The sequence below is a fragment of the Melanostigma gelatinosum genome (assembly GCF_949748355.1).
Source record: "Melanostigma gelatinosum genome assembly, chromosome: 7".
Lineage (NCBI taxonomy): Eukaryota > Metazoa > Chordata > Actinopteri > Perciformes > Zoarcidae > Melanostigma > Melanostigma gelatinosum.
In genome coordinates, this window is record NC_136640.1 from 11132378 (window position 1) to 11158243 (window position 25866).

The following is a 25866-nucleotide window of genomic DNA, read 5'->3' on the forward strand; positions in this document are numbered from 1 at the left end:
GAATACTGACAATAATCCTGATATCAGAATTTCCTATTGTCTTATCCGCGTAATCCGTTCTCATGTTTAGTTATTATGCTGAACTTTTACCACAGTGGAGCCAGTGTAAATGATACAATATGGTTTGTTTTAAATACTATTCATATTCAATTATTTTGATCATATTCAATAACAAATTCAGACCTGCAATAACAGTTTTTTGTTTATTTGTTTGTTAGGTGAAAAAGCAGCCAGCACTGAAAAGCATTGATATAATTCAGGCAACTGTACATTTGTTTCAGGTTGTAGTCAGTTCAATGTAAGGTGCTGAAGAAGAGGAAATCCTCCTTATCATCATAAACAACTTTACTAAGTCATAATTAATTGGATATGACAATTCGTAAATGACAAAACATTTTTTTTAGAATTACTTAAAAGTACATGAATTAATGCCACAATTATGTGACATTTTAGAATCAACGTAACAATACAGTTTGTATAAGGCAAATAAATAGCAAATTCACAAAGTTTTCAATAAGGAATTTAATTATAATTATTTATGTATCAACTGTCTCCTTTTTACTTTTCCATTTATAAAAACCTAACTCACCATAATATATAACTGGAGCGCTTGCAAATAAATAAAAATGGGGGGGGGGGGGGAATGTATATTGAAACAGACAAAAAAAAAGATATAACTATTTCCTATTTCGATGATTTGATGGTTTACATAACCACCGAGATAATACTGTGGCAAGAAGCTCCTTCTGACAATATTCCCTATTCAGGTTGATATAGTACATCAATAGTAAGAGTGTGAAAGAGCCCAAACAGTCAGGTCTTTATATTAAGGAGATGGATGCGGTACAGGAAGTCAGATAGCCAGCAAGACTCTCCACCCCTGAATAAACCGCAGGATGCAGTCCATTCAAACAGCCGTGCTGGTCAAAGATTCTGCCTGTGTTCTCGTCTTCGTCCTCTGCTCTCTGTCGACCGACGCCCGTCACCTCTGACGTCTGACCGTCACGAGACGTGACCCGCGTGAAGCCGGTCCGGACGTGGTGGTCCTGCAGGGCAGAGGTCGTGTGCGGAGTCACGGTGGTATCAGACACCAAGTTGTCCTGCTGTAACTCCTCCCACAAGTTACCTGAAGAAGAAAAAAATAGAAAAATATATCTGTAACAGACACATAAACAAGCTTTTCCTGCAGGGAAAAGTCAAAATGGCTGCTGTGAAAAAAGGGAAATTAGATGATAAAGACAGCAAAGCTAAATGTCTCATCCATCATTCATGTAATTGACTGCACCTGTGCTTTTGCCTCTTTGACGTGAACATGTCTGCTGAGGTCTGATAGCAGCAAAAATGTTCAATACAGCCACAGGATTTATATTAATCGACAAATTAATTATGCTACGAGCTGAAAAACTGCGATTTAGCATTAGTTAGCTAATTAGAGCAAACAAGACTTTGATGAGTTGCCTTCCTGTGTCCTAACCAAGTGAATGTGACGATGTGATGCGTCAATGACACGGCACTTTCTAGTCTCCTTGCACTTTGCTTGTTTTATTCCTATCCATCATATTGTACCGTCTCTCGTACCGTGCAGCTGCAGGTCAGTCAGACTGGGGTTGAGCGTGTCGATGTCATAACTGGCGTCTCCCTCCAACAGCAAGTCCTGCATGCTCCTGGAGCTGTACTGAGCCTGCAGGGCGCGATTGTAACTAGGTGGCATCTTGCCAGCCACGGGGGAGTGCAAGCCTCCAGTGGCTGATGGGATGCCAGCTGCAGGCTGCTGTCCACAGGGTGAGTACAGGGCAAAGGAGTTGCTGGGCTGAGCAGCGGCAGGGGGAAGGTAGCAGGGCTGCTGAGGTTGAACATGGGCATACTGTGGACGCCGGAACAATGGTCGAAGCTGTGCTGGGTTGCATGATGACGAGGTGGTGCCGTAGAAAGGGGCCACTCTGGATAACAAAGCTGGGTTGGTGTAAAGTGGCAAAGACCTGAGCTTGTTCGGTCCCTCTCCCAGTAGACGATCAAGGTCTTCTGCAGAAAAAGTGTGTATTGTATTAAGTTTGACTCAAGATGTACTAAAATGAAGAAGTAGCGGTCAGAACAGCAAGAACTGATTAAAAGGTAAAACATCTGTACAGTACATCTTTGATTGTTTAATCTGTCACTGTAATGAATTCATGGTAAAAAATCAATCATCTGAAAAATATTATTTTCCTCTTCCTTTGCTTAATATTCTCTTCTTGGGTACTGACTTCTTTCAATACGTTTAAGGGACACACCTGGTCTCGCCATGCTCCTGCGAACACTGATGGGGTCCTTGCGACGCCACTTGTGCAGCTCCTCCTGCATTTTGTCCACCTTGGCGGGATTGAGAGCCCAAAGACAGCCTTTACGGGACGAGTTCCCATTTTTGTTCTCCACCTTCTGAAAGCACTTGTTCAGGGAGAGGTTGTGACGCACAGAGTTCTTCCATCCATCAGGAGCTGACTGAAAATAGAGAGGAGTGAATAGATGCAGAAGATGGGAAAGAAAAGATTTAAAGCAGCTCTTCTTATAATGTCATGTCAGAGTACTTCATAGTACAAGAAGAAAAGCAATGAGTACACATTATTGGGTGGCATATGCATCCAAACCACTGTGCTGCAAGGACACATATCATTTCCTTTATAAAATGCCATCAAATTGGGAAAATTGTCAAATATAATTTCAGTGATCAGTGGTCCAATCAATTATATATGACCTTAAATTACATACATAAGATAAATACAAACTCACAAGCAGGAACAGTGAATGTTTTGCATTTTTCTTCTGTTTATTTCAGAAGTGAAAAGTTTTCCGAGGATATTTTAACAAGACTAAAAGTCCACAGTAACGGCAGATTTTGGCAGATAACACAAAGTACAGCTGAGGCTCACCAAAGTCAGTGAGATACGAATCCTCTGTGGAACAAGAAAGTCATGGCAATTCATCCGAAAGACAGTTTCAAATGTCAAGTTTTACTTTTCACACACGCAACATATTGCTCCACTCTGCAGTGCTTTGTTGCCCTCTCGCATACTGTGCTTTCAAATCCAAATACTGTGTATAAATATTTGTTTCAATAAATGCAGTATATATGACAACAAATTGCATACAGCTAAAATATATACAAGGACTGACTGACAGCATTCCTGGTGCCACACGCTAAAACGGAACCATTAGCATTCCATGGAAGGATCCAAAAAATGTATTTAGTTTTAATTTGTTTCACACAATAAAGATATAAATTAAACTGAATTGCCCTTTTTTGCCCTATCTTAGCATGAACTGGTGTTTCAGTATCTATGTAGCAAATTAAGCATCACTCAGATATTATGAGTGATGTTTCAAATTCCCTGAAATCCATATTCAGAAACCTCTTTCCCCGGAGGTTAAAAGGTGTATTAATGTTTCCACAATCTGCAGTGCTTAATATCTGCATGCCGTGGTAAGTGTCCACTGGACCGAAATGATCTCAAAGATACCTGACAATATCCGGAAAGTATTCAGACCTATCTCAACAATCTCAGCCTTTGAAGAATGCATTGACTTTCCTTCCAGTATCGCATCTCATCTGCCTCATGTGTTTTCTGGCCCTGCAGCCTGTGTTTAATGTTACAGGCAGCTGTTTGGAAAGCAGCCATCTGTAAGGTGCCTTCTTAAATACGAATGGCAGCAAGTCTTTGACCTCTTTCCAGAGGTGAGTCTGAACTTATTTGATTTGTAGATACCTGGAATCCTTTGACGAATGTACAGTATTTGTGACGACCCAGGGTTCAATCAGAGGGCCAACCCTGCAGCGGCCTCATTTTATTGCTATTAAAGCAAAGATGCATGTGTTTGACTTTACCAGGCACTTTCTTAACAATAACATATAATTATGATGTGTCTTTGGTTTCACATGTCAGATTTGATTTACTGAATGGTGAAACAACCTCACTAACACCCTACATACACACACACACACAAACGTACACTGTTGATAGTCAACAGATACAAAACCTCTCCTCATTAAACCCATGCCAGCCTTCTGCCTCAACAGGTTACCACTCAGCCGGTGCAGGGCCACCTAGCTGCAGGTGTAGAGACTTTTGAGGCGTGTCATTAATTAGACAGTGATTCATGTCAGCTGCAATAAAGATGTGGTTTGGTAACGGGAAAGACAACGCAAACCTGAACGTGAACCCTTTCAACTCCTGATCTGCTGTAGAAAAACTATCAATTGATCTAAAGAGACTTGCTGGAGAAGAATATTTATTCTATGGGTTGTTAAAGTCACGACTACTGCTGCTCTGGTTGTGCCACTGATGAGCTTTTTTTCATTTGGTTAAATATGTGACACACAAACATTCATCGCCGTACCTTGAAATAGGGGAAGTGTTCAGTCATGAAGCTGTAGATCTCACTGACGGGCAGGCTTCCTGTCTTGCTGTTCTTCAGAGCCAAGAAGATCAAGATGCTGCAGTCGTGAAGGAAACATTTTTCACATTACAATTTTATTTACATGTTACATTTGGCGCAAACAAAGCACTTAAAGACACCCCACCAATATTCAAAGCATGTGAATCATATACTAATTCTGCACATTGTTGCTTTAAATATGAATGCACAATGGAGCTAGACATGAATGTAAAACATGGCACAAAATATGTTGAAATACGATGTTACCTGTATGAGTAAATGGGCTTGGGGAAGAGGGACTGTTTGGTGCTCTCCTGGTGTGATTGAGTGGAGAGAATTTGGAGAGAATATTTTGAGCTGTTGGACTGATCGTTATTAGGATACAGTCTAGAGGAGACCTGTAGAGGACACACACACACACACACACACACCTGAAAACTGGAAACAATAAAAGACAGATATGTTTGACCGATTTTTGTAATACCCTCAAATCATACAGGTAAACCTAAATATTTCTCGCTCATGTTTTTATTATTCATCACGCAGTTCTCGTGTTCATGCACGGGCCTTGATGCAACTCGTGAACCGACACGCTCGCTCACCTGTTGTAGAGGGCTCGATGAGCTGTAGGATGGATAGCTTTGAGACAGGAAGCAGGAGGGGTCTACTGGTACGGTTAGTAGTTCTGGGAACGAACTCTGCTAAAAGAAAATAGAGAATAAAGTTGTTTGGAGAAGCCAAACGCATGTGCAAGAGTGGGATTTCTAATAATATTTCTGCCTAAAATTAACTTAATGGCCTAATTGGGCCACTTGGGGGCAGTGGAAACAAGTTGTGAGCTCAACAAAGACTTATCACCTTTTAAGTTGATTGGTGAACTTCATAGCAAACAAGTGTTTTTTTTTTACAACTCAAGCTCTCACGGAGTGGGGATAAGTCCAATATTCTCTTTTAGCTCTGTTTTTGGTCTCTACCAACTCCTGAGATACATATCTCTCACATTTCTGGTCACTCTGTTTACTCACTCCCTTTCATTATAGACTTATTTTCTGATATCAACTTGTTTTGAATTGCACAAACTGGAATAAAAATGAGGATAAAATGAGTGTATAGCCTAAATTTAGAAACCTGAACGCTGCCGTCGTACTGGTCCCAGGATGATGATGCCTCGTGTCTGGAGCTGTGTGAACGAGTGTCAGGGCTACACACCTCCTGCAGACAGCTGAAGGAAGACGTGTCCTGTTGGAGGCAACCCGCACCCGGCCTCGCTCCATCGCTGAACTGTCGTTGGTACGGATGGTAACGGTCAGCGTCAACAGAGCCTCGTCGCGGTGTTGATCCAGACCCTGGACCGATGGTCCCATCAGCACTGTGCCTCCTGTTCACATCTGCAGTCCTCAAGATGAAGCTGCTGCTCTCTTGCTGGTTGAAGCAGATGCCCCTGCCCTCTTTAGTCTGTGGTGTGATCATCATACAAATCTTTAAAGATGCAAATCACAATCTACACTAACTGTTGACAAACCCATCAAGGATGGGTTTCCATGTGTAGCTGTACTACCATTTCCGGACCAAGAAGCTGCAAAGATGCTTACTGGGAATCCTCTGAGGCATTACGAGAAAACTTCCTCTCTCATAGTAAAACACAGAGAACAGCCTTTTAATCAAATCAAATGAAATCAACCTTCATGCTCCCTTACTTTAATCTTTAAGATATAAAACCTTTATTCCTGGGGCAGGACATGTTTTTATTTATTTAATTGTGAAACGCAGTACTTTTGATAGGTGGAGAAGTTTGACATTTTGGGAAACAATATATAAGTTTCCCTATACAATATTCAGAGCATTAATATACTAGAGTGCAGAGAGCACTAATTAACGATTTGCTATGTAAAGATATCGTGGAGTAATACCTAACTGAGCAGAGAATGAAGTCACTCTCCCTTTCATTGAGAATGTGACGACACATATTTCCCAAAATGTCAAACTATTCCTTTAAAAATGTGGTGTTATGCTGTATGTTCCACAGTTAATTTGCCGTAAGAAAGAAATACAGATCATAGGCAAATTAAAACAGTTGTCCATTGAAAGCCCATGGAAAACTAAGGCCATTTGTCAAAGTACAAGCAGTACATGTTAAGTACAAGAGTCTATTTCCAGTGTCACACAGAAGAACGTTTCTGGTTAAAACCTGAGGCGGATCAATACCTGTGATTCTGCCATCAGCTGGCGAGAGGGCTCACATGTGTGTTGGCTAGCCTGAGGGGTTGCCGTTGACTTGCCGCCACTGTGAGAAAATGTCAGCGAGTCTGACATTCTGCACTAAAACCTGCTCCTGTGAAGAGAGGGGAAACAGGTTAAATTTGAGATGGGAGAGAAAGACGGTCGTCTATTTTTAGTCAGTGGCATTTTCTGGCCCAACGGCGGTCTGCATAGCTTGCGATGGATGACATGTTTCAGTTATCATAGAATTGTCAGCTGCATCAATTTAAATTAAAGGTCACACAAATGTTATGCTGTAACTAAATTATTTCTCATTTTGGAAATGTGATTGTTCACTTTCTTGCCATGAGTCGATTTGTGTAGGCTGATAGCATGCACTCTCTTACTGACTGGTAAAGCTAAACACTAAATGTGAAGCAGCTGGTTAGCTTAGCTTAGCATAAAGAGTAGAGACAGGGGTACATATAAATAAAGCCTTGCCCGGTCCAAAGGTAAAAACATCTACAAACATCATAGTGGTGCTGGCAAGCACCTTTTAACAGAGCCAGGCTACCTGTTTCCAGTCGTTATGCTAAGCTAAGGGAACCAGAGTGGTATTGACATCTCATCAACACTTAGCAAGAGAGCTAATCAGCGTTTTTCCCAAAATGTCAAACTATTCTTTTGAATATTGGAATCTGAAGTGTGAAAAAGCAAGTTGTAACAAGTCAAGCTGTTTGTTTTTCTACTTTTGATTGATATTGCTGTTGGCATATGACAGGAAGTACATCTCAACTGTTTTGACAAAGCACTTATTGTTACTGATCCTCTGAGATCATATCTGCTGAGTCTTTATTCTGCTGTACAAATGCGAGATACGCTATACTGTGTCTTCTGACAGCATGAGTGCAGGGGTGAGAACAGTTCACTTTCAGTGCCATTTATTAAAACACCAAAGTTTGACATAAGTGGATGTACATGAGGCAGGGGTTTATCCGGCTGAGTGTAAAGAAGTGATATCTGATCCCAGCAGAGGTGACAGACACGTGGCCCTAGTTCCAGTAAAGGTAACCTCAGCCCCGACATAAACCAAGCTCATTAAAACTGCCAACAAACCATGGCTGTTGGGTCATGTAAAGCCAAATAATGCTGAGGCAGAGTGTGTAGTAGTGTGTGTGTGTGTGTGTGTGTCTGTGTGTGTGCGTGAGAGAGAGAGAGAGAGAGAGAGAGAGAGAGAGAGAGAGAGAGAGAGAGAGAGAGAGAGAGAGAGAGAGAGAGAGAAAGAGAGAGAAGTAGCAATCGTAGCTCTTTCTGTTCACATCAACCAGGCTAAAGTGTCACAGTGAAAGTTGAGAGATTGCCTTTTAACCACTGTGGCAACAAATCCTCTCATCTGCTTGACAGACACGCTGCCAGCAGAACAGATGCACTTACAGAAAGAGAAGTAGAAACATCAGCAGTGGTGTGTGTGTGTGATCTTCATTAAGATCCCGAAAGAAACGGAGCTGTTTTAGTCTCTGAGATAACCCATAGATGCACAGGTGCAGGTGTAGACCCGAGGTTTGTGTGCCTCTCAATTGTCAACACTATATGCGAGTCCCATTTGTTTTCGCATTTGATTTTCTCAGAAAATAATTGTACAGCGATCTTTTAAAAACTCATCATTTCACAGCATTTGAGATATTTCCTGAATCCTCAAAGAATATTCTTTAATATTCACAATAAAAAAGATTTTTTCTCATACTAATTCAAACAACGATAAGTGTATTGTGATTTAAGGATGCTGACCAGTGGAAGCAGCAGAGGAGGCAACAATGATGCTCCTTATACGTCGTCAATCTGTGAAGTTCACCCACAGGACCAGAACCAAAATGTTTCCACCAATTCAATTCTCTGCACACCGATATCAAAGGATAGGTTTAGGATCGGCCTGTCAGGTGTCTGGAATATTGAATCAGATTGTGCTGATGTAATCAAAAGATGAAGGAAAGAATTCAATCCACAGTCCTTGTTTTGTGCAAAAAGTATTCAAAGTTATTATCTTAACCAAGTTGAGGTTCGGCAGTCAGTTACAGTCAAAGTGTTTTTCTTTTTTTTTCTGTTGAGCAGCAGCGGAGGGACAGTGACACAAAGAGGGACGTTTGTGCTAAAAAACATTTGATTTGTTAAACTCAGACTGCCGAAGCCTCATATTAGCTCCAGATAAACCTTTGAATAAATGTTGCACAGGAGGACTGTAGATTTTGGCCACCATTACTTACATTTAAAGCAGGAGGAATGATTACAGCAAGACATTTTAAAAAATTGGGTGAACATATGGGCATCTGACATTTTATTATGAAACTGTAACATGCATCAGCAACCTTTTCAGCAAGCCGACATGCTGTAAAGAACACAGAGTAGCTGTTTTATTTTCACCATCAGCAGACTTCTAAAGTATGAAACTGTACTATAGGCTGTATTAATAGTTCGGGATGATGTTTTTGAACATTGCAGATATATATATTTGAAGTAAAATACTGTAAATCCTACATTGTTAAGACACAGCTAAGAATTGTTAATACATTTTACTAATGTACCGGGCCAAAAGCACTTCTTATTTTTCATGCTGGATGTTGGCGCATCTGTTGTAACTGTGTACATTTACTTCCAATTTTGAGTCACTAGTACTTTACTTCAGTATTACAATTTTTACACTGCATCTGCTCTACATATCGGAGGGATATATTGTACTATTTATTTGAGATCTATAGTTACCTTTACAGATACATATTTTACATACAAAACATTTCTTTATTGATTTGAAATTTGAATCTTGATGCAAATAACGCTGTGTTTGTGGTGTAACAGAGCAGATGTCACTTAATGGCATGTCTTGAAAGAAGACCAACAAATCAGTTTCAACAAGTAAACGTTTTTTTTATCTTATCTTCATGGTTTATATGAATAAACAAAAGCTGGGGGTTTGTCCTGTATAGGTTTGATCATGGTGTCATCAGTTGTCTGGGTGATTTGAAGCGCTACTGTGAAAGATTAAGTCAACTGCTGCATATTTGTGCAGTGTGGCATTTTTAAAAGGAAATTCCTCTTGGGTGTGGTGTTAAAAAATGAAAGCAAACTACCGCGTCCAGCCGGATTATTCACATTGTTTCCGACTTCAACAAAGGATGTAAAACCTTTCGTCTGGTTGGGACTCTTCAGAAATGTATCTTCCGATCAAAGCTGAGAAAGATTCAAAATGGATAATGGCACAGAATCCTGTTCTGCTAATTTAACCCATTTATATACTGTTGGGTAGTTTAATCTACAGCAATACATCATATTCTATAAGATCATCATGTGATCGCTGTCCTGCGAGAGCAACAAATCTCTAAAAGAAAAAGATCCCTGTTTTCAGCTTTGTGACCATGAGTTTTCCAGCTCATCCAAGAGTGGATCGTTTATTTAGCTTAAGAAGTAGGAGAATGTTTTACATTTACACATAAAACCACATTTTGTCCTTCAGAAAATCACAAAAGTTGAAGCTACATAAATTCCACTGGACAGTAATAGAGTAGAAAGTACAATATTTACCTCTGCGATGTAGTGGAGTAGAAGTATAAAGTTGCATCACATGGGAATACTTAAAGCAAATTTGAGCCACTTGTATTTTACATAAGTGTTGGCGAAGTAGGGCTCATTCATGTCTGGTAATGAGAAGACAATGACAGGCACATCTGCTCTCCTATTTGTCAGGATAATATACTGACAGTGCTTTGCCAGTATTGTTGACATGAGAAGGCTGCTGCTCACAAGTTCACAGCGGTTAACGAGCATTCAGCACCTACAGCAGTGCCAACAGTATCAGTGCAGTACTGTGTGCTCTCTCTCAGACAAACACGGAGTACAAATCAGAGCAAAATTGTTGCAGCAGTTTACGTAAACACCATCCTTCACATTATTGGAAAACTGTCGAATTAACTCACCTAAACTTTGCAAACAACAACTGCCCCCTCTCGACTCGGATTTGTAGTTTCAGTCAGATTTTCTCAGTCAGAGCCATAACCTCTGTCCACATCTGAGTCCATTATCCCTCGTGCACCTCACGCCCCCTCAACCCTCACACTGAAGCACTTCGATTAGATTGACTGTCTAAATATGTATGGAGAGGAGCGATGGGCTGGTTTCAGATTTTGGCAGCTCGGAATATCAAACTCATTGTGTGTGTGTCTGTCTCTGTGTGTGTATGTGTGTGTGTTGGCACTCGTCCAGGCTAGCCCAGCAATAAGATATACAGAAAGAAAAACCTGCTGCAACAGGTTCCAAAACATCTACTGGTGCAGTCATTGGCAGCTGGCAGCGCTCTCTTCCTCCTTCCATCAGTCTTTCTTTGCCTGACTCAATGGTTACTTGTCTGAACGGGACATAAGATACACTACTGATCACAGCCAGTGGCAGAGAGCGGGCGCAGTGCCCTGGTTTCTGAGCTCGCCCACAGCAAACGTCGTATAATGTGATCTAGTTCCACTTAACTGTTGCACTCTTCATCAATCCTGTGCACGAGTAGACGCAGGCAGAATCATTTGTGCATCTAAAGCATGCAAGCACACACTTAAAGTTACAGTTGGAGCAAACCGAACCGAAAGCACTAGCTACTCTGGAAGACAGAAGCTGTCGATCTAGAAATTTCAGTTTCTGATGCAGCCTTAATGTCATAACTAATGGACATACCCACCAACGGGTTTGTAATGGGCTGCAGGATGTGAAGTCAAACTAATCTTAGAACATCAGGCAGCTCCTACGCATGTTTTAAGATGCTCCATGGTGACTTTGGCACGTCTTTTCAAGCATTTTTCCCTTTTTCTTGAGAAATTCCTCTCTGAAACTTTTCCAGTGACAACATGAGGCTCAAAGAGTAAGAGAGGCAGAGAAATAAAGGAGAAAGTCGGAGAGGGAGTAGAGGTATGTCAATACAGGTAGAGTCCTATCCTATCCTCCCCATGAACCTGGAGAGCAGTCCTAGCCGTAGCTCGTTGGTATACCTTGAACAAACTCTGTCCTCGGTGAGAGGGCGAGGCAGAGAGATGACAGAGAGATAGAGGATTCATTACAGATTGAATAAACTCTCGTGTTACAGTGCAAGGCTTCTGCAGAGCGAAGCGACTGCCGAAGGCTCTTTTTTGCCAAAGATGGAGTTCTTGAGGAGGGTGTAATGTGGGAACAGATTCCAGGGGCCACTTCACTGAAAGTCTCATTGTCTCCTGGGAAATAATTGCTCCAGTGCTTGGGTGTTCGAAGTTGCAATGTCATGTTTTGCAGAGCTAATTATTTACCTTTTTATGATCTAAAAGCATCAAAGCTGCGTTTATTTAATCTGCTCTAATCATCAGCTGTCAGTGTTATTAAGCACCAGTTAAAGAATGTTTCTTAATTTGAGTCACACAATAGGCCTGAAAAAAATAAAGTCTTAAAATATTACCATGATTTTGTGAGGCAGAAATATGCTTCTTCTGCTTTGTGTGTCGTCTCACAACCCCTCAGATTTGTCTGGCGGCCCTCTAAATATCAAAGACACCATCAATTCAACACAAACTGCAGTCTCAAAACCTAATACAGTCAACAGACACTGGACAGAGTAACCTGTCTGAAGGCAGGATTTCTTACAGTACCGTTTTATCAGATTGTTATAATAAATTCTGAACTAAGTTTATAAACATTACAGGGACCAACATCTTAGCTTGTCTGTCCTAGCAAATTAAAAGCATGACGCAACAAGTTTGTTACTTTATGGTTCATTTAAAAAAAATAACATTTTAGTTTTATAACAATTCGAATAAGTTTCTCCAATAAAGAAATAATTGTAAATCAGAAAACGCGTATAATATGAAGGAAAGGAAAATCTAATTCTATATAACGGTGATTTATGGGTGTCTTTTGAAAACCTGGAGGAAAACATTGAGTCCCTGTGGCAGCGAGATTTACAGCTGAACACATTTTTGCTTCAGGGTAAGGTTATATAAATTCCGCAACTAATTTGCCTGTCCCAAGGATACATCATAACTAAAATGTGCAGCTGTCTTTTATAGTCACAATTACCATATCATTACTGATTCAGGTGCCATGTTAAAAATAACATGTTTAGAAATGCTATATGTTCAGTCAAGTGGCAAAGCTCTCCAGAGCTTATGATAATTGAGAACAGAATCTTGCACATAACCTGAGAATTATACCAAATACTAACAATTCATCTGAGCTTTTAAACAGAAAATGTACCGCAGCATTTCCCATTCTGAATGCAGTTTTTCTATTTGTGATTGGGAAAAGATCAAAAGGGATCAAAGTACGAAGACAGAAGATGTCCCAACATAATGATATTGTCTTACCTCTGATAACAAGCATCCATCGCACCTTCATTACCTTCCATTACTGTGAGCACCGATTCAACAAGAGTGATAGTTTTTCCCTCTGAATGATGCCGTCTTTCAGTCTTCGCCAGAAGAAAGGTTGCTAGATTGAACAAAAATGTTTTGGATTTCCCAACTGTTTATGCTATTGACCTATGTGTACTGTAGTTTCCCCCATTTTAAAATCCCCTTTGCTCTTCACATACAGCAGACCTCTGTCAAAGGGTTCAATGAAATGTTTTCAATCAGTTTCCTATAGTTGATTTCTCTTACCTCCCATCATTTTGCATTTCTCCCACATTGACCCTTTGAAGAGATTTGCCTTCTGTGCTCTTTGCGCTCTTTAAATCAATTGAGGACCCCCTGGTCCTAATCCTATGGATGTAATGAGATTTGATCCCATCATTAAATTACATATAACAGTCATAACGGTCTCAAAAACTACAGTGAGCCCTTGATCCTGTAGAATCTCTATTCCAAAGATTTATTTTCCTGGAAGCTGAATATTCTGTTGTTGACAGACAACACAAATTAGTTTGAGTAACCACAGTAGTTTTCAAAATATAGCACAGCGTGTATAGTTTGCTCGATAGCTATAACTGAGAAAGTTAGGATAACTAGAAAATGCATTTCCTGCTGAAAATGCGTTGGAATGCTGAAAGCTGAAATGAATCTCAAAAACATTGCTGAAAATAGATATCCAATTTTTTTAAAAATTGCAAAAAGCTGAATAATTCAAAAAGTTGAAAGATTACAAATATGAAGTTATGTCACCCCTCTCCTGAAAGAGCTGAACATTTTGATATTCGAACGCTTTCTGTAGCTTAAAAGAATTCCAGCAGTAGTGATATTTGTTGTAGTAGTAGTAGAAGTATTATTCGCAGTATAAGTATGAGTAGCATTTGAATAAGTACTAGTTGTAGCAGTAGTGATATTTGTAGTAGCAGTAGTACTAGAAGTTGTCGTCGAAGTATTTGTAATTAGAAGAAGTAGTAGAAGTAGTAGTATCAGCAGTCGTACTAATAGCTGTAGTAGTATTCGTACTGGTTATTAGTACTGGTAGTAGCAGGAATAGCAGTATTAGCAGTTGTGGTATCAGTAATAATAGTAGTGGTAGTGGTAGTAATAGCAGTAGTGGTAGTAATAATATTTATGGTAGCAGTAATAGCAGTAGCAGTAGTAGTAGCAACAGCAAAAGTTGTAGTAGTAGTGGTAATACTAGAAATATTAGCAGTAGTAGTAGTTGTCGCAGTATTAGTAAGAGCATTCATTATTTCAACAAAAAAAGCCTAATTTTGAGCGAAACGTTTAAATACAGTAAATCCATGAGGCTTTTATTTTGAAAGGGTGGGACTGGGTGGGGGAGGGAGGGGGAGAGGAGACATAATCATCATGTTTGACATATAAACAGAGGTTATTAAATGACAGGCTTCATCACAAGCAGTTCAGTTAGAATTCACTCTCTGGGGCTTTTATTTTGAAATGGGGTGTGGGGTGTGGGGGAGAAGGCGAGAGGAGACAGAATCATAATGTTAGATAAACACAAACCGGTTATTAAATGACAGGCTCATCACAAGCAGTTCAGTTAGGATTCACTCTCTGGGGCTTTTATTTTAAAATGGCGTGTGTGTATGTGTGTGTGTGTGTGTGTGGGGGGGGGTTGGAGGAGGGGGGAAAGACCTCTAAAGATCCCTAAGACCTGAATGACTGTATGAGAGACACAGAGAGAGAGAGGGAGAGGAGTGTATGTGCGCGTGTGTCTGTGAGTCTGTGTGTTTATCAACATCACTAATTGGCTCAATCGCGAACACCTGTGTGCCTGAAGCCATTTCATGGAGATAAAACAGGGAAACACTTCTCAAACAAATCATCAAAACTCCCATAACCGTAGCTCCTATTGCTCCGATATTAATAATTGAGGGGAAGAATGAGTTGAAGAACAGATCCTGTAAAAATTGTGTCTGTAGTGTAAAAAATGTGGCTTAACTGGCGATCTAGAAATGGGGTACCGTGTTCTGTGGAAGATGTTTTTGAAGCAAACTTTAACATTGGTCTCTATGGAGCAGAAAGTTGGTTTTCCTCTCAATTAACGGCTTCTGTGTCAAATGTGGAAATCTGTGGGATTCTACAGTAATTGTTCTACGACAAGGACAATATTAGCTACTTCTACATCCAGAAATTATGCATGAAGAGTGAAGATTGTGGACACAGTGGCAAAACAAAAATGTTTTTTTCACAAGAATCTCAAGCTGCTCTTCACTCTAGCGGTGACATCACGCACTCTAAGCTGCGCAATACACACCCATTATAAAGTCAGAAAAGGGCTGAAAAATCATAAAAGTTAAATTGCTGCAGTTCAAAAAGTTTAAAAGATATCAAAAAGCTGAATCATGTTGGCAATAGTTGAGGGTTTTCTCAACATTTGAAAGTTGAAATGGTGTCTGTAGCTGAAAGTATGAGGAAGTTGAAGGATTTGAAAGTTGAAGAAGTTTAAGAGGATTTGTAAATATTCTCCATAGAGAGCCCATTCAAAAATAAAGTTGCTAAAAGCTTAATAATTCAAAAAGTTTAAAGGTTAGAAATAGAAAAAGTCATAGCAGAGATGAGCTGAAGGAGCTGAACATTTTGATAGTTGAACGGTTTCTGTAACTTAAAAAATGAAGAAGAAGAAGCGTTGCGATGAAACGGGGGACGGAAGAAATAGAGGAACTAGAAAAAGCATTTCCTGCTGAAAATGCGTTGGAATGCTGAAAACTGAAATTAATCGCAAAAACATTGCTGAAAATAGATATCCAATTCAAAAACAAATTGCAAAAACCTTAATAATTCAAAGAGTTTAAAGATTACAAATATGAAAAGTCATATCACGCCTCTCCTGAAAGAGCTGAACATTTTGATATTTTAACAGTTTCTGTGGCTTAAAGAAAATTCATCAGTGGTGATATTTGTAGTAGTATAAGTTGTAGTAGAAGTATTATTCGTAGAAGTATTAGTAGCATTAGAATAAGTACTAGTAGTAGTGCTATTTGTAGTCGTAGTAGAAGTTGTAGTTGTAGTAGAAGTATTATTAGAAGTAGAAGTATTAGTAATTAGAAGAAGTAGTAGAAGACGTAGTATCAGTAGTCATAGTAACAGCTGTAGTATTGGTCGTAGTATTTAATATCACAGTAATAGTAGTAGTAGTAATAGTAATGGCAGTAGAAGATGTAGCAGTAGTAGTAGTACTAGTAGCAGTCGTACTAATAGCTGTAGTAGTATTACTACTTTTAGTAGCATGAATAGCAGTAGTAGTAGTAGTAGCAGTTGTCGTATAAGTAATAGTAGTAGTGGTAGTAATAGCAGTAGTGGTAGTAATAATATTGATGGTAGCAGTAGTAGCAGTAATAGTAGCAACAGCAAAAATTATAGTCGAAGTAGTAATACTATATTAGCAGCAGCAGTAGTAGTTGTCGCAGTATTAGTAAGAGCATTCATTTTTTTAACAAAAAAAGCCTAATTTTGAGCTTGTTTAAATACAGTTAATCCATGGGGCTTTTATTTTGAAAGGGTGGTGCTGGGCGGGGGAGAGGAGTCATAATCATAATGTCTGACACACATAAACAGAGGTTATTAAATGCCTGGCTTCATCACAAGCATTTCAATTAGAATTCACTCTTTGGGGCTTTTATTTTGAAATGGGGTGTGTGTGGGGGGGGTCCTCTAAAAGTCTCTAAGACCTGAATGACTGTATGAGAGAGAGACATGGACAGGGAGAGAGAGAGAAGAAAGAATTAGTGAGAGAGAGAGAGAGAGAGAGAGAGAGAGAGAGAGAGAGAGAGAGAGAGAGAGAGAGAGAAGAAAGAATTTGTAAGAGAGAGAAGAAAGAATTTGTGAGAGAGAGAGAAGAAAGAATTTGTGAGCGAGAGAGAGAGAAGAAAGAATTTGTGAGAGAGAGAGAGAAGAAAGAATTTGTGAGAGAGAGCGAGAGAGAGGAGAAAGAATTTGTGAGAGAGAGAGAAGAAAGAATTTGTGAGAGAGAAGAAAGAATTTGTGAGAGAGAGAGAAGAAAGAATTTGTGAGCAAGAGAGAGAAGAAAGAATTTGTGAGAGAGAGAGAGAAGAAAGAATTTGTGTGAGAGAGAGAGAGAGAGAGAGAGAGAGAGGCAGAGAGAGAGCGAGATAGAGCCTCTGATATCTCTGGCAAACTTTCTCATTTGGAGATTGTCCAATGTTTTATCTTTTACAGCTTACATGACTGTTGTCCTGCTCTGCCATGTCTTTCCTCGTCTCTCCCTCTTGTGTCGCGGTGTGTGTAAATGTCACTCGAATCAGGAAACTTATCAGAATACTCATGTCTGATTGGCCGAGATGCAACACGTAACAGCTGCAACAAATCATGTGTGTGCGGCTTTTATTTTAAAATGGGGTGTCTTCAGATCTTCAGAGGAAAGACCTCTGAAGATCCCTAAGACCTGAATGACTGTATGAGAGACAGAGAGGGAGAGGAGTGTATGTGCGTGTGTGTCTGTGAGTCTGTGTGTTTATCAACATCACTAATTGGCTCAATCGCGAACACCTGTGTGCCTGAAGCCATTTGAAAATATTCTCCATAGAGATCCCATTGAAAATAAAAAGCTTAATAATTCAAACAGCATTCCAACAATTATGGTTCTCTATTGTGACAAGACTCTTTATTCAGACAACCATTTTTGGCATCAATGTACAAAAAAAATGCATATTAACCTTTCCGCATATTGTAATACAAAGGGTCTGAGAGTAGAAACTAGACATCTTGGCAGGTTACTGTATAAAGTGTGTGCATACGCCTATGCTCGTCTGGTGGGAGGGGCTTAGGACAGAGGGGCGAGCTGCACGATGAGGGCTATATTTACAAATTCTGGCTTTTTTTGTTTGTTTCCTTTTCCCGAAAGCTGACTACCCTGGGATACCACTTCAATTACAATATGCTTTAAAAGTTATTATGGAGTTTATAAAAAGGTGCTTGGTTGAGAGTCTAGGAGATTATTTATCTATATGAACTAAACTCACTCAAGTTCAGTCAAAACATCAACAAAAGTTGCTCCAATGTTTCCAGTCAGCATGTCCTGCTGGTTTCTGATGAGCATCACAGTGTGAGGGAGGTTATAATTTGAATAACCCGTCTCAAGTACAGGCCTCAATGCACATCAAGCTGTTCTGGCTGGAGTATTGGGCTTTAAATAAAAGTAATAAATCATCTTGCCAGCCCAGTCCATCAGTGGTGGAATCCTAATCAATACGCAGATATTGTGAATCTCCCCCAATTTCTCCGTGTCCATTTTCCTGAGTTCACATTCAAGGAGCTTTGGTGACATTAGCCCAACTGGGAAAGGTATTCAGCTGGAACATGGACACGCCCCACGTGTTAATGGCAATGTTGATGGTAATGATTCCAACAATGTTCAGAACCAATCCAGCTTTGGCCTGGAACAACCAGAAAAACAATACAACATAAAACTATGATATTTAGATACAGTGTTTTGTCCACACACCATCAGAACAGGTATGGATATTAATTTGTCAATATACACACTGCATTTGGTGCTCAGTCTGCCGGAGCTTATGTTCCATGGTAATATTAAGGATATTGTACGTGTGCAAATAGATGATAATCATCAGATATAAGGATTAATATAAGCCAGTTATCCAAAAACTAGATATGAGCCTTTATCCAAAACACTGCATGAATGTCAACATGCGCCCTTATGGGGTGTAACTTTACTAAAAGGTCTTACCATGTCCATGACTTTAAGGTTGCCGTAGGAGAAGGCGATGGCGTTGGGTGGAGTGGCTACGGGCAGCATGAAAGCCAGCGAGGCCGCGATGGTGCAGGGAAACATGACGTACAGTGGATGTATCTTGATAGCAGTTGCCTGGATTAAACCAATTAAAAAAGGGACATTCAAACACTTGTTAGTATAAATCTTTCAAGGCCTCATTGTTGATGATAAACAGCAGTTTATTTGTAGCATCTGTTGTTATTTGTTTGAAGTATTCGATGACGTCCTGTCTCACCATAGAAGCCAGTATAGGCAGAAAGAGTGTGGTGGTGGCAGTGTTGCTGGAACATTCAGTGAACGTTGCCACCAGCAGACACATCAGGATGGAGATGGCAAAAGGAGGGATGCTCTGCAGCGGTACGAGACTCTCCCCCAGCCACAACGAAAGTCCAGATTTCTTATTTGCAAGGTGGAAAAACACATATTAGCGTCCAAACATTCAAAGAAAAGATTATCTTTAGAAAGAGGTGGACTCGGGATCAACTGCGTTACCTCACTTCCGTGTGCCAATGCAAAACCTCCTCCCAGAAGCAAAAGGATGTTCCAAGGCATCTTTTCATGGACGACGTCCCAACTAAGCAGAGGTGACGGGGCTTCAGCAGGAGCACCTTTTACAACGAGGAGAAAAAAAGGCAATCTTTAGAGGTGACAGTGTCTTGTCAACTGTTGGTTAGGGCAGTCATAAACAATGATATATCTTCACCAACTTTAGAAAAAACAAGCTTTTATTGTGTACAGATAAGATGCTGTGACTGTGAATGCATCTATAAAGATAAAAAGTAAATGGGATGAATAGGAAAGCCATCAAAATCATAATAAAAATGCATTGTTGTAAGTGGATTCACTCTCAAACCAATGTTCGCCCTTTTCCAACGGACTATGGCACCTCAAAGTCTGCCTCACAGCTTTTAAACCTTTTCCTTTTAAGTGTGTGTTAATCATTGTGTCACTTCGCTTGTGTTCAAAACACATTGCTTTTCCACTTTTTGACGGGTACTTAAGAAGTTGTTGCTTGTAGGCAAGAGCAAGACACGCTTAACTTAAGTTACCAAGGGGGAGAAAAAAATTTCATTGATAGAAAAAGTCATTTGTCGAAGGAACAGCACAGCATGTACCGTTGTACAGGCTTGACCTTGGGGCTATCAGGCTACAATTCAGGAAGGAGTTGGGACAACGTTTGTCGGGAAAGCGCTGAATCAGCGAGATGAGTTTTCACGGGCAGTAAAGGTTATTGACTGTATCTTCGGTTGTTATAGTACACAGATAGAGGACAAACATGCTCATAAAACTGCACTCTATCTTCATGTGGCAAACTAAACCGAAAATATAAAATGTGACGCAACAGTGAATGAACTCTTCCAATTGTTCTGTCCAGACGTGCAGATAGGGCCTAAAAGAGATCACGTTTATGCCCTCTTGCTTCAACATAGTCTTATTCCTCTTAAAACGTGATTTATACATTTTCTCATCACTATTTTATCAATGTCTCTCAACAAATGATGGCATAAACGTGAAAATACCTGTTGACCTACGATTTAATTACCCTTTGATATGATCCAATTTATACACTTTATACACTTCAATTTATACACTTTTTTAAAATAAGATATGTATACAAATGCACCCGTTTCTTAAACAAAATTTGAAACATGCCAGCTGTCTTACCATCCTCGGACCTCCCGCAGCATCTGGGCAATTTGGACGGGATGCAGAAGAAGAGTGTTGCCATGAATATGGCCACGGTGCCATCTGTGACGTACCTGATGAGAAAACACATTTGAAGTGTCTGCATTTCATGTATTAACATTGCGACAAATACTCAGGCTACTATCTTGAGGCTAGTGTAGTGATTCAAAGACAAAGATAAAACATCTGCAGACAAGTTCAGTGATTGATAATAAAAAAAAGTAGACCCTTATTATCTCCTCCTATACTGGACTGTGTACTGGACTAGCACCTCTTCACTTTCTCACTGAGGAGTCATGAAAAGCTGTACGGCAAACAGCTATTGTACTCACGTTTTGTCTTTGTTGAAGAGCACAGTGGCCCAGCCGGGTATGAACCCAGGCTCTCTGGTGAACCACAGAAGAACCAGCAACGTGAAGATAGTCAGCACACAACCCTCAGCGAAGCTCATCCTGCCCAACTTGTTGTACTCATCTTTGATTACCTGGAATGCCTCTCTGTCAGCTTCGTTCTTAGTGCCACATCCAAAGGTCTTTTTAAAGCTGGAATAACATCACGTTAACAATAAATAATGCTTTAATAATCTGGATGCAGTCATAAGATATCACACCAGAGTATGAGACACTTGTCTATTACTTACTTGAAGCCCAGAAATATCAACTGCAGCCACAACCAAGACAAGATGAGCATCAGTATCATGTTGGGGAATGCGAAGCCAAACCAGCTTGCAAAGTTGATTATGCCTCCGTTCTCTGGGAAGAGTCTGTCGATGATGAAAAGAAAATATTGAGATCTCAAAAACGGTAGAACACGCAAGCCTACAACTGACAGCAATTGTTTTGTTTTGTACAACCGGGGTGTTTTTCTTGTTTTGGTCATCCCTCATGTAGAATGATCCTACACATGAGTGTGCTCAAATCTTCTTTTTTTTATATCCTAAAAATCCTAACAACAATAATAAGTCAAACTAGAGCCTTGTTTAAAACTTGTCAAGTCAATTTGCCTAACAGACTAACAGACACTGTGGTTAACTGGCGTTGCCACATGTCTAGATCTCAACATTGCAAGCTGTGAGTAAAATGTTAACAAAACCGTAAGTATGTTGACCAAAGAAACAGCCTACTACGGTAGTTGTGAATGAATATTGGTGGCAATAGATGTGGCCCACCAGACTACGAGTAAAGGAAGTTAGAACTGGGTATCGTGGTTTGTTTTCACAGATAAGAGTCCAGGACCAGAGAGTTAATCTGCATCCAGGAAACTTGCTCATGAGTGTCATTTGTGCAGGTCGTACTCATCAATCTGGCCTTTCATGATGACATTGGGTGTGGTTCCAGTGAGGGTGGCCGTCCCACCGATGCTCGCTGCGTAACAAACACCAAGGCTCATGCCTTTCGTCAGGTTCAAATACTTCCGCTCCCGCTTCAGTCTGCTCAGCTCGGCCTCTAGACTCCTGTCACAGACCTCTGGGGGGGCAGAGTCCAGACCTTCAGGATTGGAAAGACATCTTAATTGTTGTGTCTTGAATGCAACATACATTTAGTGTGTGGGCTTCCATGTTTTACCAGTTGGGTCTCACTTCAAAGACAAAGTTTAAAAAAAACACCTACTTGATATTATGTAATTTTCCTTCATGCATTTGTGGTCATCGTTATTTCCAAAACATCATTAGAACAACAGTAAAAACAAAAATAGTCTTCAACATGTAACAAGGAAAAGTTTAAAGAACATTAAAAAAGACCGTCATACACACCCATGTCGATGGCCCTTTGTCTAAGCTCTTGGCTCTCTTTGGTGTCCCCCATCTCTAATGCCTGGTTATCCTGACCATCCATCGCAGCAGACCGGTTATGATCCCTCTCTTCAGCGTTGGCCTCTGTGTCACACAGCTGCTGCAGCACAGCGTTGGCGATGGGCAGCATCATGGCCGTGGAGGCCGTGTTACTGATCCACATGGACAGAAAGGCTGTGGTGCCCATGAAACCGATCATCAGGCTGGGGAGGACGCAAAACAAATGATTAGATGAAAGTTGAAGACGGCATGTATAGAAAAACAGAAAATAAATGATAGACATTAAATGGCCTAAAGTATGTGGACTCAAAAATTACATTATAACAGCCTCCACTCTTCTGGGAAGGCTTTCTACAACATCTGGTACCTGGCTGCAGGGATTTGCTCCCAATCAGCCACAAGAGTATTACTGAGGTCGATTCTGGACCATAAGACCTGGCTTATTGTCGGGCTACCACTGAATCCCAAAGGTGTTGGATGGGGTTCAGGTCAGGGCTCTGTGCAGGCCAGTCAAGTTCTTCCACACACTTTATATTGTAGCTGCAGTTTGTAGTATTTAAACGTCTCACAGAGATGGCTTCACTCCCACAAGAAGCATCACTTGAAGGGCGATCCTCCGGTGCAGGTTCCAGTGCTCGACAGCGATGGCCACCAGCAGCCCACCAATAAAGAGCATGTTGGAATCTTTCAGGTACTGAATACAAACCTGGATGAGAGAAGAAAAAGAAACCCAAATCCCAGTCAAACTAATTCAAAGTGGTTTATTAGAACATGCATGTGCAGTAAACAGATGGAAATACCTCATTTGAGTCCATGATGCCCATCATGGGGAAGAGAATGACAGGCAGCAGGGCGGTCACAGCCAGAGGGATGCACTCTGTGCACCAGTACAGCGCCATGAGGATTATTACGTAGCCACATTTTGCCTGCTGTAATGACAGACAAGGAATATGTTCCTTAACAGCCTTAATACACAGTATGTTACACATAAATTACATAAGTGGTCAAATGCACTTTTGCAATTGTGTACAAGTGATGGCTACTCAAGAGAGAGAATCCCGTTAAAGCCTGTGAGGGAACCATAAACGTCTTAACCTTGGCTAACTTACTGTAGTTCACTTAATCATTCTCTGATATCTGTAGTAAACATTGAACAACTTCCTGAAATGCTACATATGTGCTTGATGTTGAAACTTTGCACCTAGTCATAAAACAATTACATTACATTTATTATTCACACACAGTAAACTTTTGTCTGTGTAGTTGTCTGGAACCAAACCAAACATGAAATAACTGCTGACAAAAGTCAAGGAATAAGGAAATGAATTGAGTTCCTTGTGCTTGTTTTGCTGTATGTTCCATTTACGACAGACAGACAGACAGACAGACAGACAGACAGACAGACACTTTATTAATCCCGCGAGGGGAAATTCTTTCGCTACAGCATAAATTATGATACAGGTAAATAAAATAACAGAGTAAAAATCTTAAATATCAAATGCACAATATATACAACAGATATAAATAGTTAGTTAATTTAATATTATTCTAACTAAACTAAACAGTAGTGCAAAGATGTAACCAAACAACAACAGTGTATCGGTGTTATAGTTTGCTATAATAATGCTCATCTCTTCTAAAACACCGTAGAATGTAATGTTTGATTATACATCTTTTAGAGAGCAGAAAAAAACTCACTCAAAGATCCAAGCTTTAGTCACCGTTGTCTCCAGAACACCCAACAAGATGAGTAACCCCCCTACTGTACACGCCACTGGCTGTCTAACACCTGAACTCTGTTTCTCGTGTTTGTTTAATGAGCCTCTATTCTTCGCTCTTCTGACTCCTCACTTTCATTGCATGAGTCATGGTCAGCCCTTATTTGCCTCATTAACACTTGAACATATCTTTACTTCAGATAGCACCTCTCTCCGATATCCACCTCCTCCACAAAGACAATCTCTTCTTCTTATGTATCGTGCATTTTTACAACAGAGTCGTATCTAAAGTCAGGGCACCGTGACCTTTGCATTGCTTACTCCTAATAATCATATTGTTCTTTGATTTTAAGCATTGAAATGACTGTTGCAGCAGAGTATATGTTGCTACAATAGAAGTAAAAGTATCTGAATCTGAGTGGTGTTTCGTTGGGCATCTGTGGTATCGATGCATCAGCCTTAATGGCCATCGAGGTAGTTCATTAATCTTGTTATCAGAACACCTTTGGCCAAAGTTTAGATATGACAATAAACCCGTGAAGTCCTATCAGATCTGTTCTTTGATATGTGACTTGAGACTATGTTTTTGGTAAATGGCAGGACACACCCGTCATTTAATCTAAATTAGTCGGATCAGCTTTTAAGCTGTTAACCCTGAATGTGCAGTGAGAGTGGTTAAAAGGACGTTGCAAATTTTTTTTGATCTACGAAAAATAATCTATCATATCAAGCTAGTTTAACTCAAATGGCAACAATATTACATGTTAGTTTTTACTCCATCTCCAGCATGGCTCTCAATCAGTAGCTCCACAGTTGATGAAGAAACTGCACCATGTGTCCATCAGTACAGATGGAGAGGAAAAAGTTGCACTCTGCCTTTAATTGAACATATTCTACAATAGTTTGCATTTTGAAGTTACACTTGCTTTGCTTTGAAGGAATGTGAGCTGCACTTCACTGGCTTTCTTGCTAAACTCGTCATCGCTAAAGTTTTGGGAGAAGCGTTGAGAATTTACAACGAGGCACCTCAACATCAGAAAAACACAAAATTTAACCTATATAGATATACATACAAAATAAGCAACATTTAAGGGCTGAATGTATTATATTGCATAGCGTCGGACTAATATACATTATGCAATTAGACAAGCCATCTCTATTCCGCAGGTCTGAAGTCAAATATTTCTGCAGATACGTTCTACTACAGGAAAAACTCATACACATGGTTGTTTTCTTACCGGGGTCGGGCTGAGAAGGGGCAGAAGCAGAAGTAAAAGAGGTGCCAGGACGATCACAATGTAATTCCTATAACTCCACAACCCTCTAAGAAACCCAGCCATGACACGATCCACAAGGTGTGACGGACACCCAAAGTATTGAAGAGTCAAGAGAAAAAAAAATGATTAGCAACACCACCTTACTGTGCTAACTAAGAGACAGTAACAGAAAGCCACAGTATATATATGGCTGTGTGTCTGTCACCCTGAAAAAAGATTAAAAATTAACTATCAGAGTGAGGGCCCTGCATGTCCTGGGTGTGTTTCCATGTGTTTGGGGGGGGGGGGGGGGGGGGGCATGTCTGAAATGGCATCAATGTGTTATCAATGTCTTGAAGAGGAGATGGCAATCTATAAAAAACAAAGTTCCATTTGATAAGAGTGTTGATAGCCTTGTAAATAAGTTGTGTGGGCGTAACTTGCAAAACATAATGTTGTGAGTCCTCTGAAAAGTCTGCCAGAGACTGAAATGTAGACAAACCAGATAATCCTCCCACCGTGTGTGTGAAGTGAAAATGTTAAAAGGTTTTGCAAGAGAGCGATGATGGATGTTGTATTGCTTGAGGCAACCTTCAGTTTCTATCGAATTACGTTCGAAGTCCTT

General features: G+C 40.2%; 2 protein-coding genes across 3 annotated transcripts; both read right to left on the reverse strand.

Annotated features, from left to right (window-relative positions):
- Positions 1 to 567: 567 nt before the first annotated feature.
- foxn1 (forkhead box N1) lies at positions 568 to 10740 on the reverse strand. 2 transcript variants are annotated; one of them, XM_079272120.1, is made up of 9 exons: positions 10575 to 10740; positions 6616 to 6742; positions 5539 to 5865; positions 5013 to 5108; positions 4678 to 4808; positions 4372 to 4468; positions 2271 to 2478; positions 1579 to 2022; positions 568 to 1126 (listed from the first exon to the last, which is right to left on the reverse strand). In XM_079272120.1, exons 2-9 carry the CDS (start codon positions 6721 to 6723, stop codon positions 822 to 824), a joined length of 1716 nt encoding a protein of 571 aa, XP_079128246.1. In that variant the 5' UTR covers positions 6724 to 6742; positions 10575 to 10740; the 3' UTR covers positions 568 to 821. The 2 variants fall into 2 exon arrangements, with proteins under 2 accessions (XP_079128246.1, XP_079128247.1); XM_079272121.1 differs by lacking the exon at positions 10575 to 10740 and adding an exon at positions 10183 to 10275.
- Positions 10741 to 18304: 7564 nt separating this feature from the next.
- On the reverse strand, positions 18305 to 25325 carry LOC306779316 (solute carrier family 13 member 2-like; the record flags this gene model as incomplete). Its single annotated transcript, XM_079271179.1, has 12 exons — positions 18305 to 18433; positions 18745 to 18882; positions 19025 to 19186; positions 19282 to 19397; positions 20455 to 20549; positions 20808 to 21017; positions 21116 to 21238; positions 21770 to 21941; positions 22229 to 22470; positions 22837 to 22973; positions 23068 to 23196; positions 25224 to 25325. 12 exons carry the CDS (start codon positions 25323 to 25325, stop codon positions 18305 to 18307), a joined length of 1755 nt encoding a protein of 584 aa, XP_079127305.1.
- Positions 25326 to 25866: the final 541 nt, after the last annotated feature.